This window comes from Apus apus, chromosome 2 (assembly GCF_020740795.1).
Source record: "Apus apus isolate bApuApu2 chromosome 2, bApuApu2.pri.cur, whole genome shotgun sequence".
Lineage (NCBI taxonomy): Eukaryota > Metazoa > Chordata > Aves > Apodiformes > Apodidae > Apus > Apus apus.
The window spans coordinates 14020965-14036638 of NC_067283.1; the positions used below are offsets into that span (position 1 = coordinate 14020965).

The window sequence follows — 15674 nt, forward strand, 5'->3', positions numbered from 1 at the left end:
CTCCTCTGACTTCTGAGAATAATACAGAGTTGTATAATTCTCACTGACATCCTGAGTTGCACTCCTTACAGGTAGCTTTTGACCCTCCATTTGTGGCTGTCAACTTTATGAACTGCAAAGCACAACAGAATTAGAAAATTCCATTTGAAAAAAGGAGACCTCCACTACTCTGATTTAGCACTTGTAAAAGGTTTAAATTTCAGATAACTAATCCTATCAAATAGATGAAAATGCAAATAGCAGATTCAGTGTTGAAAAAAAAAAAGTGAATTGTATGATTAGGTATCAATCATTTAATCAAAATAAAAATTCATATTTCCTAGTTTGGATGCATTTCTTAACGTGACATTTAAACATTGCTCATCTCACTTTCTAGCACACTTACATTTCAAGGTGATGTATTTGTTTTTTAAATATTCTTCCATGTTGAATTTCCATAACAAATATTTATTAAGCAATGGATAATACATAAACTGAGAGGGAGGGGAAGAGAGGAAGGGACAGAGACACTACATTTGCTTATAACCTCCACAACAGTGTTTTTGGCTTCTGTACAACTCTGCTGTGTTTTTCATGTATCCTATGGTTGTCTATATTCTGCAGTTTATAAACAGTCAGCAGTCCCAAACAACTCTCCATGGTTTTAAGTGTGTATATATATTTTAATATATACACACACATATGCAAATAGGTATATCTGGGAAATGTTACTGTTACTAGAAGGTTTATTCACATTTTTAAAAAATTACCAACAGGCATATTTTCACACAGTTGAGCATATTAGCGAACAATGAATCCTATGAAAAAGGACATTTTTCACCTAGCAACAGAGAAGAGTAGGAAATAGTCACGGGAACTATAAAGATTCACTTGAAATGGCAAACACTGGAAATAAATTTGTTAGGATTTCAATTGTAACAAGAAGCTTCTGAAAATATATTCCATTCAAAACCAGAATATGTAACTACTCATAACAAGGAAAAAACACAGACAGCCAACTAGAAAGCAGACAATTTTTCAGTAGTCTATAGGCATTTCTGCACACCCATCAGTATGAGGTAAGGAAGTCCTACTGAATCCGAAAATACAGTCTTCATGAATCATAAAACTTCCTTGTAAGTATGAAAATCTGTAATGAATGCACAAAGAATATTTCAATGGCAATACAAATAAAAATGGGATTACTTACTAATAGTCTAAGAGCTAACTTAATCCTACCAAAATGACAGAAGAACAGCCTCACAAAGAACATGCTTATACATCTTTGCTAGCAGATACAGTTGAAAGGATAAACACAAACCTGAATTAACAATATTAACACCTGCTTACAATTATTTTGCTTTAATTAAAGCAACATTCTTCCACTCCCTAATGACAAAACAGAAAAAAGAACTGAGTTGGTAAATGCCAAAGCAAACCTGCATTTTTTTTAATCTAAAAGCCTTCTGCTGCTTTTCTACCTGCTTAGCTGGAGTTTCAGTGTCCATCAATGAACAATTTCCAGTCAAAATACAATAGCAGGATTAAAGCTGATCATGGACTCTGTTCACCCATCAATTAAACAGAGCCACCTCTGAGCAGAAACACAACATGTGTTTGCTGTACCTTGTCCCTGACACAGCTACTGCTGCTGAATACATCTAATGAATGTGAGAGACAGAATGCAATGAAGAACAACACTGAGCAGGGGACACTCTGCTAAACTGCCCATTTTGCATATAATATTCCATGTCACACCATACACTTGCACTGGAGGTTCTTATCAGCTGGTTTTCTCTTATCTTTAGATACAGGAAACTGCAGATCCTCAAACAAAGGGTTATTACCTATGTATAAAACTTTTACTGTCAGGAAATAAGAAGTCTCTGAGACATCAATGAAGTCACAGGCAGTGGCTGTAACAGAGCAATAAGCAGTAACAGACATGACAGAATGTTATCACCTTCTGTTTATTTTCACACTCAGACTTTGCAAAGTAGCATCAGACGATGCAGAGACTTAACTGCAATTTCCGAAATGACTGGGGAGGGCTTTAAAATTATGATAGAAGCTAAATTAAAATGGACAAGATTTCAAACCTTCGAATTTGAGCTGGTAGTTTCAAAAATACTAATAGCGTAACATTTTGTAGGCTTTATCTGTTGGGTTTTTCACTAGACTTCAAATCAAAATAGGCAAACAGACATGCACAGAAATTAAATATTTTTCTTTTTTTTTAAGTACCCCAAAATTTCTGGGGTAAAGGCGAAAATAAAAGTATTTTCCTAATCAGTGTTCTGGATAAGCTTTATTTAAAATACATTCAAATTATGGTCTAGAATGTCAGCTGTTGACTATCCTAAACTGAATAATCTGAACACTAACTTGGTGAAATGCCATCTTTGAAAAGGTTCTTCTGTTCAGTGGAAATGAAAAGGAATCAAAACAATAATGCCACGAATGCATGAACACTTGACTGCAGTGTCACACTGCAATATTGCTTCCTCCTTGAATACCTATCCTGTGAATAAGTGGAACCAGTAGAGGGTGGGGAGGCTTGGGGGGGAAAGTTAGAAATTTTTTTCCCTTCACACATTAAGGCACCATCAGATTCGATATGCACATCCACTTTCTCCATATAGCTACTCTTCAGTTTTAGTATCTTTCCTTTCAAAACAAGGTCACACCCAAAGACAGGTCTATTTCTTGTCTCCATCTTTGTACATGATGACAGGTATTCTCCAGTTCTGTAAAGCTCTTCATCTATATAGCACAGTGCAGATGTTTCTGCACACATTCTCTGAGCAGTCACTGCTGTCAGAAACACTGGCTTGGCCAACTGTGGGATTTCTCAAATTCTCTGCTACATGCTAATACAAAACTTGAAAACAAATATGAAAGGTACTTTTTGGAAGGAGGTAAAATATAGTAAACACCTGTTTTGCATTTGTTTTTTAAGCCTACAGAGTGATTAGTAGTTTGCCTTTCTGAATGTCCATCTTATATAGTGAGTATACTATATACATACCAAATACTCATCAGAAAATAACACTCGCAGTAACAGATCCTTAGTCTGAAGGAAGGGAGTGAGACAGAAGAGAGCAGGTCAGCTATCTTTTAAATACAATATCATGGAGAAAATATCAGAGACAGGAAAAAAATAAACAACACTAGTATCTGTCCTTTGCTACAACTCACAAAGGGGACGAAAAGGTGAGGAAGGATTTCCATAGCTCACAGTTTTAAGTACTATCAAAGCAACTGTAAATTAAGCTCTAAGTAGAGACACTGCTGGACTTCACTCAGAAAGAAAACAGCAAGTTAAATGCATAATTTAATTCCAATTCAGCTTCCAAAGGAGAGCAAAGTTGGTGCTCTCACCTTACATATGTCCCAACCAACCGCCCTAGCAAGTGTACCATATGCTGTTCACCTTGCAAGTCCTAAGGCACTTCTCAGTACAGATCCTTCAGACCTAAACAGTAAAGAACAGAGGAAAACAGTTTTCGGCCAGGAGTGGTGAGAATAAAAAATTCCAATGTCAGCCACAAACTAAGGACCACAACCCACCAGGATATCTAGTTTCTGACTAGACCTAAAAATCAAAGCCAGGAAGACCTATTGTACAGTGGACAGAAGCATGAAGAACTCAAAGTCACTGTCTATTACCAGCTCTATTTGATTTCATGTTCCTGGCAGAAACCTATGTCCCGGTGGCTTCTACATTCACACAGAACCCAATTTTCTTTACAGGACGCCTTTTTTTTTTGAGGGGTGGAGTTAATATATACATACATTAATACACACAAACATATATATACACACCCAAAAAAAACCCACCCCACAGCTAAAATCAAAACTATTCCATCAATCTTACAGCATTATTTTACTTTCAAGGAAGCAATTTTACTACAAGAACTAGATTAACTATTTACTTGCTTTAAACTGACAGAAAGCCTGTTTATTTTCTTACAGTCTTCAGAAGACTGACACAGCCTGAAGAAACTCCCAAAACTTGGATTTTACTTCAAGAGCTGCCTTGAAAAATAGAGAAATTTTCTTATATGTAGTTCCATTGAGTTCAGTTAAGCTTACTTACAACGGATTAGCATTTAACCCTATGAGAGTTTTAGAGGTGAGAGAAGGGTACTTAAGCAATCAACTTAGGGACACTGAAATTCCTACTACCATCTGTAGTAACCAATGAATAAAACAGTATTTTCTGACCCATACGCCGTATGTCTTCAAATGTTTCAAGTGCTTTTAATTCTCTCACAAATATTACTTGCTGACATGGAAACTACTTTGTTTGAAAGATGCCTACTGTTACTTATAATGCTAGCTAGGGGCATCAAGATACTGCCTTTAAAAAATAAAAATATTTTATAATGAGGAAATAAAAGAATTTCCATTAAGGGGAAGAGGACATATATTAACTTAAAAATACATTATTTTCCCCAGAGTCAGTATTTGCAAGATTATTTAATATCCAAATCGCCGTCAGCTTTCTTCGTAAATCTCATCAATTATATGTATTTAATTCCATCTTTCTGGTAAACAGAGAGCTGAAGACATTCTTCTACTGTTATCTGAGTTTTTAAAACACAGTAAATCACTCATTATTAATATATTAATAAGCATAAGCATGAATACATAAACAGCATTGTTCATCACAGCAACCTTCATTTGCAAGTAATTTTTGATTCTCCATTGTCTATTAGGTCAATGTATCATCATGGAGATGATAATGATCCCTTTTAATCAAAGGAATGAAGCTAATGGAAATAATTCATTATGACTACCAATGTAGTAGCTACTTATTTAATATACATAGGCACAAGCCTCAGGCTAACTGCTATATATTATCATAGGAAAACTGTGTCTTTTTTCTCTCATCTGTTTTAAACTCCATTAAGAAAATAAACATTACTTTATTTATGGGATAAAAACATGCTCTCATGACCCAATCCTGGAAAATAACCTCAACCTGCTAGGATAAGAAAGCTTACTGTTCCAAAACAACAAACCCTGCCACAGAAAGATTAACAGAAGACAAAGAGAGGGAACCGATGAAAATATAGTGGGTGAACAAAGAAAACAAACTCAGAGAGCAAGACAGACAGAGGTAGACACAAATTTGCTTTCTTGAACCAAGTCTTACATTTTTCTCCAAACAGTAAGTAAATATTGTCAGACTCTTACTTGAAAGATTCTGCAGAGATCTTTCCAGAGATCCAACAGGCTCCTGGGTGAAATTATTTTCCAGATTACAGCTAGATATTACAAACTCTCTAGAAAACTTCAAAAATAAAACTTTATCAGCACATACTTTCCCTATTATTTTCTAACAGATTGAAAAAAGTAATACCCGAGAACTGCAGCAAGCAGTAGAAAGTTAATAGGACTCTCTATAAAATCAGATTCAATTATCTTAATTCAATAAGCACTTTGCTGAAAAGACAACTGAATGCTCAGCATCTTGCAAAAGCAAGCTCCATGTTCTCAATTATTTTAACAAGATTATCCTCACACAGGCCATGTTTAGCAAACTTATCATAGGATTTAACTGCAAGGTAGAACAAACTCAGATGTTTCAATAGCATTGCAAATACCTAAGCAATGGACTTGAGTGTACAGATTACATGCCCTGCTGAACTGCAGCTTCACAATACTTAATTATATATAAACTGCTGCGTCCCTGCCAAAGCGGGGATATCAGGATTCATTTCCACCTCCCCCTTATTTGATAGGTTACCTTCAACCACTTATTTCTGGTATAACAGTATCAAAATCTTTTTGCTATCCTGAAACACAAGATTTAAATCCCCATGTAGAAACTGACGTTGGCTCAAGCACATCAACGCATTCTCCTGTGATCTAGGTGCCTCCACTCGTATTTGTCACATAGATAAGACAAGTCAAGTCACACAGCTACAGCAACATTTGGCAGTGTGCCGACATAAAAAGGGACATTCCCTACCGGTTTGATTAGCATAGCATGATGAGACTGAAGGAGCCACTTGTGGAGGTGATGGCATGGCCAGCAAGTAGAGCACAGGAAGCATTTGTGATCATTTCAGCAACTTTCTGCAAACCACTTTTTAAGAGAAGTAGACAACAGGGCTGAAGAGCCTTTCTGACCTACAGAGACACAAACTAAAACCTTGACATGAACAAGTCACATACCAACAAAATCGTAAGAAGGAAAAGTATCAGACATGGGCCACTAGTGGGAGATGAAAATTCCCTCTTGGTCCCACCATTGCCCATCAGGACAGAGTTGGGTTGAACATGCAGCTGGACCCCGCAACCCAACAGTGCCAGCACAGCAGCCCTCCTTGCCCTGCTCACCCTCACGGTGCCACCTGGTTTCCCAGTTAACCCCAGTCAGAACAGGGCACCACCCCTGCCTCTGAGCTCAGGAGTCCCACTCCCTCCACCCAAGAAAAAAAAAGAAAAAACAACACCACCTTTCTCAGCACCGGATCTTCTCTTTCAATTCAAAGATGCCAAATTAATCAGATTTGAGTCCACAAATAGAAACCATGGAGATTCCTCATTTACATGAGGAAAGAAATGCAAAAATATGTAGTTAGAGAAGATTTACATACAGCTGGGCTGGGCACACTGAAGCATGGGCAGAACATCAATTACAGAGATGGTAATTACCAATAAATTTCTTCCATGAATTGCAAATCTTAATACTTCCTTAAGATCTCTTTTGCTATTATACTTCCATCCATGCATAACTTAACTATTGTTGAACTGCAAATTTAAATTGAAAACTTAAGGCATGTAGTAAGGAGAAAAGTAAAGGGAACAAAAAACCGAACACAAAAAACCCCAAAAAAAACAAAAGCAACAACAAAAAAAAACACAGACCACCACCCCACACAACCAGGAACATGAAAATATAAGAGCAGTTTTTCAATTTAAGTTCAGGTTCTCATGTAGTAACATAAATCTTCAGTGTTTGGATTGCATAAACTGTGATTCAAATACTTGTTACAAAAATAACTCTTTATTATAATATATTTTAAAGAAACGTGACTTGAGGTCAAGAGCTTACTTAGCACAAAACATTCATTGCCAAAGGCAGTATTGGTCTACAAAACAGCCACTCAAGTCTCTCCTCATGCATGTTATTTTTATCATAGACTGGATCTCCAGGACCACCTGAGTTGTAGGAATCCGTCTCCAACCTAAGCCCTCACAAAAGTACACATACATCCCAGTAAAATTACCATATACTGTCAATGCAGCATACTAGACATTTATCATCTCGAATTATCCTAAAAGGAAGGAGGACACTTAGCTGTAGGTAGCATGGCTTGAAAGCTTAAAATACAACCGCACTTCCAAACTCTTCACACCCTTTCCACCTCCACTGACTGGCTGACTAAAATGCACATGGATTTCTGCCAGGCAGAAATAGTCACAACAAAAAGCTTTGAGAATGAAGAGCCAATGAGAGCTATGCATTCCTTGGGAGCATCAGGTGGGATCAACACACAGCTTATGGTAGAGTGAAGCTGGATTTTATCTTGATGTTTATTTTAACATCTGAACTTCAAATCTACTAGTTATGACCACATAGCAAGAAACATATAATACTGATCAGAAGAAAGCTCCCGTCTCTTCATTTCAGAACCCTTTTTCAGGAAATGTTCACTCCAAATGCAAATAAATCTACTGCTGTTTACTACCTAATAGTCAAAACACAAGAATTTCAAAACATGTATCTGAACAACTATGTCAGGAGTTTAATTACATTCCCTATTTTAATAGTAATAATGGCAGAGAATTTCAAATTAAAATACAATCATCCTCAAGTGACTTTACTGGGTTTGAGAACACAACAAATTTAAGACTCTGCCTGTAGCTGCAGTTGAAAATGTGTTAGCAACTAGAAATAAGATTATTTCTAAAAAGATCTGAAACTGGGGGGGTTTTTGTAAGTACAGATACAGAGAATAATGCACTGAATGGTTAGGCGGAACATTCTGCAATAACTGGACTTACCATAATGAATTTTATCTCTGTTGATTGCAGTTATATAGTTTCATAAGCTTAATTAATAAAATAAAAATGAGCCCCTTGGAGTCCTCCAAAATGAAAAGAAAACAACAACAAAAAAATTATAAAGATCCTGATTCACAACAGCTGTTACACTGTATCCTGGACACAAAAGAGACTGCAATCCTACAACAAACAAAACCAACTGTCTAGATATAAAAACTTCTATTAGGATTATCTGTGTGTTCTCAATCATAACGTTTTCTTTTGGTAAGCTGTATGTATGACAGTATAACATAGAATTTTTTTTCAAGCTAGAATAAAACTCTGAACACTGGCCTAGGAATCAGGAGTTCTAACTAATTTCAAACACTGAAAGACATTCCTCAGTGTCTTTACAAACCTTGCATTATTTTATAAAACAACGTAACTCACAGAGTAGTTCAGGAGATGTAAATACTGTTTGTAAAGTTCACTGAACACAGGCCTGAAAGTTTATTCTAGCCAAAGCAGGGAAGCATGTCCTGCCTTGTTCGGGACCAGTTACAATTCCCCAAGTTTGGATCTTCAACTAATGCAACCTCCTTCCTTAAGGTCAGAGAAGAGGATAAAGAAACCGCAGTATATTTGGGTATCAAACTAAACTATTGATAAACACTAAAAAAAACCCCACAAAACCTACAAGCACAGAAGCATAACTACTACCAGTCATTTCACATCACAACCTCACATACACTCTCAGTTCCTTAATTACCCTCTCCTTAGAGTTCACACAGAAGTGCCAAAGTGTAGGACAGTATTTCAAAACGTCTTTGCTGATGAAATATAGTTTTCTTCTCATGCAGTCTTACTTTCAACATTTGAAATCAAGACATTCTTTCCAGGAACAAAGATGGTAATAAGTTTTTATACCAGTTGGAAGCATTCATTAAGATATCCTAACACAAATAACAACATGGCAACAAAAATATACCATTTCAGAGAACACCAATGTGCAGGGATAAACTGCATATCAGAAACAACTGTAAGCATGCTAATAATCCACTGATTTGGCTCCAAATCTAGAAGAGGATTCCTATACCATGAGTCCCTCATCTTCATTTAGTAATTGTGCACCATCTAATGACATTTTAGGTGACCCGGCTTTATAAAAAACTGCAGCAGTTACCACTTCTATAATAGTTTTGTCTGCTTACAATCCAACTTCTGGCTTCAGAAACGATTAATCAATTCCCACTTTTAATGAAATACCAATACAGTAAAGAAATTAAGTTTTTAAAATTTCAACACAGTCTCATATTGGTTTCCAAACTGTTGAAAGCAAATCTTTTCTCCTCCCATCTGATATCTTCTGGATCTCAGCCACAGGTGTATAAGAATCACTTTGCAGACAAACAAACAAGCAAGCAAAAAGACTGAGATACATTTTTTTCAACTAAAGGTGGTTTCTTTCTTAAAGAAAATTATGAATGAGCAGTTGAAGGCTGACTCTTATCCTTGTAAAGAGGATATCACACAGATACACAGAGGAGATCACACAGACACTCTTCCCCTCTAAGAACCACAGTGGAGTGTGGGAAATATTACGCAAGGTGGATGACAATTCACTTTTAATCTTAGGAATAGTTCTATTTCATAAACTTGTGTTAGCACTCAAATCTTTCAGATTTCTGCAACATTTTTACACCAACAAAGACAGCCTGACTTAACAAAAACAGAATTATTTTGCAAAGAAAAACAAGAGAGAATAATACCAGTTAATGGAAAATGCACATTCTTGCTCATTCGAGAATTTTGTCCTAGCTGAACTGAGTTGGTCTAATAAATCCTTCAAAGTTTGCAGGCTCAAAATATTACAAGTGTGACAAGAAAACAAAAAAAAAAAAACAAAGGGGAAAAAAGCAACCTCCAACCTGCTTTCTCTAGTAATTTCTCACTAGAGCCATAATGACAACTCCTCAGCCAGCTTCTGTACTAGCTGAGAACTAGTCTTCAGTTCTGCTGCTGATGCTCAAGCTGAACTGGCTGGGGGGATGGGTTACAGTGACATGGAGACTACACAAACAGCCACAAAAGCAGTTTAAGTGGAGCTCAACAAAACCATCTCTAAATTTGTGTAAACTTCTGCAAAAAAAGTTTCACCTCGGGCAACATGAAAATCCTGATAGTTTGTTTCAGCAATTCTGGAATATTTCCTTTTAAAGTTGAATTGTAAGGAGATAAAACTATTACACGCAAACTCTACGGAAAAAAATTCTACCTCAAAATACACTAGTCCTTCCATTTTCAGAGACCTATAATGTTATGACTTCTCATTCTGCTTCAAGTACTAAATCACTCAGTGATCTTGTGCAACTCAATTTCTAAGAAAATGTTAATCAGATGGCAGTGTACTAATAAAAGTGGTTAGATATAAGTCAGAAATTAGTCTTAATATGAGTGCATCTGAAAGCCTGTACAGCTAAATATGGAAATACTGACCAGAAAGGGTGTACATTTACAGATTTGATGGGAACAAAGAGAAAGTGAGGTTTTAGAAGGGCTTTGTACAACATGATGGTGCCTCTGAGCAGCAGGGCACAGCACAAAACTAACAGATTAAGCTGATCACACATAATGCAAAAAGAAAGTCGTGGGATACGCATCACTAGCAGGCAGCATAGGACTAAGTTCAGCCATGAAGGCCACAACAGCCTCTATTTTTAGGTTTTTTATGCACAAGATTGCAGTGGTACCCTGATACATGACCTCTGACAAATGCTTAGGTAGGTAATGCAAACAACAGCTCTGAAAAGCATACGAAACCTCTCTGTACAGGAACTCTAGCTAAGGGAACAAGAAAATTTTTGAAAGAGACTTTTCTGTAAAGCAAATAGTCTTTTTTTTTTTCTTTTTTTAAGAAGGGCGATCCTTTTACAACCCAGGTGTTAGCAGGAACGTCTGTGTTCGACATACTAGACCTTTAAGTTGCTTCTCAAGTGCTTATATCTTGACTTTTGTGAATGTAGGTCAGTTCCTTCACAATGTGCAACCCATCATGCCCTAGCTCTTGAAAACACCAGCATTCTCATACAGTAAAATTTCATTAGGTATACTGGGCAGATATTTGTGTTTTGCTAAAATCGCTTTCTTAATTCTTACAATCCCCAGAAGACCATGATACACAAATACTACTTACTGTATGGAAAGGATGACACAAAGAAGGGGCTAATCATTAAGAACTATCTTTTTTTCAAATAGCCTAGGAGCTCTCCACCTAGTTTGTATTTCAAGAATAGCCTTTTGGCCAGTGTCATTATAGGGTATCAGCTTTGCTTCATGCCATCATACTTGTAGTAAGACATTCTCTTTGCCCTCTCCCTACAGAGCAATACTTGAAGAGGTTACTGCAGAAATCATGCCTCAGAGAAATCACATTTGAGCACATCAGCACAGGCTACTTTTTCACAAGTTAAACCAAGAGTGGATCTGACTCTGAGACCTGCTGACATAAAGAATAAGCAAAGTCTGGACTACAGTCAGTCCAGCTATCCAGGATTTAAGAAATGCATAACATCAAGATGCTTACAAGGCTTGCATAGGCAAGAGTTTATATGCAAATAAGATACAAAATCTGATACATCAAGGTTTCTATCAATTTTACTTACTGTTGTCATTAACACCACTGTAAAAACGAAAGTGTTGATGGCAAAGAGACAGAGCTAGGAAAGTGAAAGTCTTGAATCCACTGTCATAATTTTCTTAAAGTAAATTTTTAAATGTAAAGCATTGAAAAATGTTGAAGGTCCTCATCAGCGATAAATCACCACAACCAGATAGTAGCCTCTGCTTTAAAAAAAAAAAAAAAAAAAAAAAATCTGTTAGGTGTTCCTCACTATCATGAGCTGGGACAACCAAAAAAAAAAAAAAAAAAAGTGAATTTTTATAGAAGTCCAAAGGAAGAAGGAGAAATTCATCATTAGAATTCTCCAGAGTAAGTAATTTGATAAATTCCTCCTAATCAAATATCTCTCCAAACTCATTTCACTTTCAGATACCACTTCATAAACAGTTATGAAATATTATAGAAATTGGTATTTTCTGACAAGGTACAAGTGATGTAGAAATAAAATCTGGCTATAAGCCCCATTCTTATTGAAGTAGGATTCCAAAAGCTCGTTGAAAAACTATGACTGAATTGAGTATTGTACTTCAATTATAAGAGAAAATTCAAATACATGATCCTGAAAGCAGATTTGACACGTATTTCCTAATGAATGTATCTCTCTCTCTCTCTCTCTCTATATATATATAAAAAAGACTGGCAAACTGCAAACAGTTCCACTAGTACTAAAACTTCCAGTTAAATCACTCTTAAAGGCTTGACTTCCCTCTTTTTCTTCCTCCCTCTCATATTGCTAGAAACGGGGCCCACAAAAGCAAAAAACGCGCATCTCTTTTAAAAGCTTAAACAGAGCACAGCTGATCAAAAGGTTCTAAAAGTTCTTGTTCTATTCAAGCAGCTTTACCCTCTTCAAAAAATAAAATGTTTCATGAATTTCGATGACTATGACCATGAAGGCAATGTCCACATCAAACATATTAATTCAGACACTGCATGTCACTATTTGTTACAGTCCCCAAAAGTACCACTCATAAGGTTTGTTAGGGATGCGGATTTGCCCTTCAAGAACCTGACTGTCACTGCTACACATATGAAGACAGACGGAAGGGCTCTCATTTGAAGAATAGCAAGAAGAACAAATCTGAAGCATCAAAAAAGTTTCATTTCAATGCATCAGTCTTTGTCATCACTTCTTTGATATTTTTTTAAGTACATTTGGCAATACTACCAATTTCAGAAACTCTTGGGAATGCTTTATGATTTGCAGGAACACTAAGGAATCAACACCCAGCACTTCCTCATGATGCAGATAAACAGACTATTATTTTTTTTTCATTGTGAAGAACATCACTGTAAAATGATAAACATATAATTTGAATTCTCTACTGTGAAGGTTTTTTTCCCACCCCAGGGTCTCATCGGTAAACATCTGCATGCCATACAACTTCAGAAAATCTAACAATCAAAACATAACAGTCAAACAGGAAACAAAATTTCAGGAACAACGTATCACCTTATCACATTTAGTAATCAGTCTACCATCTTTGCCCAAATGACCTTTAGTGAGTATGACTCCAGGGTTATGGATCTGCAATCACGCACACATCAAAAAGCTACTGTACCCAAAGCATCTCCAGTTGTTTTGAGTGTTCAGACATTACTGCTCATCAGTCTCCTCTGTGAAATCTTATTTCTAACCACAAAAAGGGGCAAGACTAGTATAAGGCACAAAAAGGAAACCCAAAATTATTTTCTGTTTTTCAGAGTTAAAAACAGCTTGGCCATTTGAAAATGCAGTATTGCACCAATAACAGTCACAGATCAAAACGAACAAAATTAAAAAATAAATAATAATACAGGTAATTTTTGTTTTATAACAACAGGTTACAACTCCAGGCTCTAAACATGCCAAAGTTTAGAGGAAAAGACAGCACATACACAAGTTGATCCAACATATGAAATTGACCCATAAAGGTTTTTTTGCAAGTAACTACTAAGAAGCATGAAGTTACCTGCATTACATGCCCAGTTTAACAAGTGCACATGCACTTAGTATGCGCTTCTTCCCATCCAGGAAGACAAACAAACAAACACACACACACACACACACTATCAAGAACAAGGATAAAAAACCTAACACATCTCTGACCAAAAACTTCACTGCAGACTGTGTTGGTATAGTTGGAGAAATCTGTACCATCAGAGAGAGCTGCATGCTGCTACACTGGACAACAGTGGTGTTAGAAGAATTAATCATTCATTCATTCATAGATCAACAATTGGTTCTTTTATCTCCCTGGCTTTCTCAAACCAGACCTACTGATCCTGTTACACTCCAATTTTTCAGCTGCATGTAGTACAGACATCTGAAAAACATTCGTATTTCCAGAATGTATTTAACTAAATAATACTCTTAACCAGACACAGAACCTCTCTGCTTCTTCAGGGTGCATAACTTTGCCAGTATCAAGAAGTGACTTAACAAAAAACTCTTTAATAAAATCACAATCAAATAAGCTATGAAAAAAAATACAGAAGGCAAATTGAAGTGCACCAAAGTCCCTATTTCTGGCTTTCTACCAAATACAGTTCATGTAAACTAATCCATGAGATTGCTGACCTTTTACCAAGTGAAGTTTTAGGGCTAAATACTTCAGCTAATCAAAAACTAAATTACATATATACATTAAACCAGAACTTTAAAATTAAGCTGTACTGTGGTTATCCCGAACAACAGCCCATTTAGTCTTTGCTAAACCATCAGGAATACGGCTTTTTTGAGCAGCACTGCAGAGAAAAAGAGGGAGAGGGAAAGGAGGCATTAATGACTCCACAGAGCAGTGCTTCATTGTGACAGTAACGGGGGAAGAAAAAGTCACTGGGAGAGAAGGTTGTCATGGGAAACATTTCTCCCACTTCTGTTGCTAGCTGGGTTTGTCCTTTAAATTCTCACCCCTGCAGAGGCCTGGCAGGTGCCATCCCCGGCGGGTGACGCTGGCTCGGTACAGCAGGGACTGCGCTGCCCAGCCCTGCGAAGAAGGACGCTCCCCTGGGCAACAACCGACCCCCCGAGACTGTTGTTAGAGTCAGCCGGGATTCCGCGGCGTGGACGAGTGACCGTAATGCCATCTCACCCCACTCTGGAGGGAGAAGGGTCTTGGCAGCGCCGCCTCGGGACCACGAAACTGCACCTTGCCAGAGGATGCGGCTGGGCGGGGGAGGGGGAATCGCTGCTCAGCGCTGGCGGGAAGGGTCCCGCACATCGCCACGCGCCGATCCCCGGGGAAAGGGGCAGCTCCGGAGGACAAACCCCGCGCAGATGTACTGCGACAGCCCCGTGAGCCCCACAGGGGCGGGCACGGGGATAAACCCGGGCCGCCGCGGCACAGAGGGGCACCGTGTCCGGGCAGCGGGCTCAGCGCCCGAACCGAGCCCCACCCGCGGGGGGAGCCGCCCGGGGCAGAGCTGCGGCCCCGCCGCAGCGAGGGGAAGGGAGAGGAGGGAAGGGAAGCTAGGGCTCCCCGGGCCGCTCGCCCACCCTCACCGTCGATGTTCTCCCGGTCGCTGATGTGCTGCAGGTTGCAGCCCGTGTCCTCCCGGCTCAGCTCGGCCTCGGGGCGGTAGGACTCCAGCCGGGAGTGGGCATTCCTGCGCAGCTTGGGGCTGGAGGAGACGCAGCAGGAGGTGGTGTTCCCCATCTTCTCTGCCCAGACCCGGCCCGGCCCGGCTCGGGAGGAGGCGAGGGGCGGCCGGTCAGCAGGGGCGGCGGGAGGCCATGGGCAGCGGCGGAGAGGAGAGGGAGCGGCGGGGGAAGAGGCGGCGGCTGCGACGCCCTGCGGCTGCACTCGCCGGCGGGGCCCCCCGGCGGCTCATCCGCGGAGGCAGCCCCGCAGCGCGGCCCGCCGGCGTGGGCTGCGGCAGCTAAGCCCTCCTCGGCGGGCAGGCAGCGCAGGGCCCGCCGAAGCACAGCCCCATCGCTGGCGGCGGGGCCGCCGCGCTCCTCCCCCGCCCCCGCGCAGCCGCCGGGCCCGCTCCACGCACGCAGCCTCCGCGGCAGCGGCAGCCGCAGCAGCAG

The 15674-nt window shown here is 39.2% G+C and overlaps 1 protein-coding gene across 2 annotated transcripts in view; it reads right to left on the reverse strand.

The window, feature by feature from the left end:
• The window catches only part of CCNY (cyclin Y), a 121739-nt gene extending 106104 nt beyond the window's left edge, over window positions 1–15635 (reverse strand). Inside the window, exon 1 of one of the 2 annotated variants that reach the window (XM_051609278.1) lies at window positions 15138–15635. In XM_051609278.1, the coding sequence (XP_051465238.1) occupies window positions 15138–15297 (160 nt within the window). In that variant the 5' untranslated portion in view covers window positions 15298–15635. The remainder of the gene's footprint in view (window positions 1–15137) is intronic. The other variant, XM_051609279.1, reaches the window with a different exon arrangement.
• Between the last annotated feature and the right edge of the window lie 39 nt (window positions 15636–15674).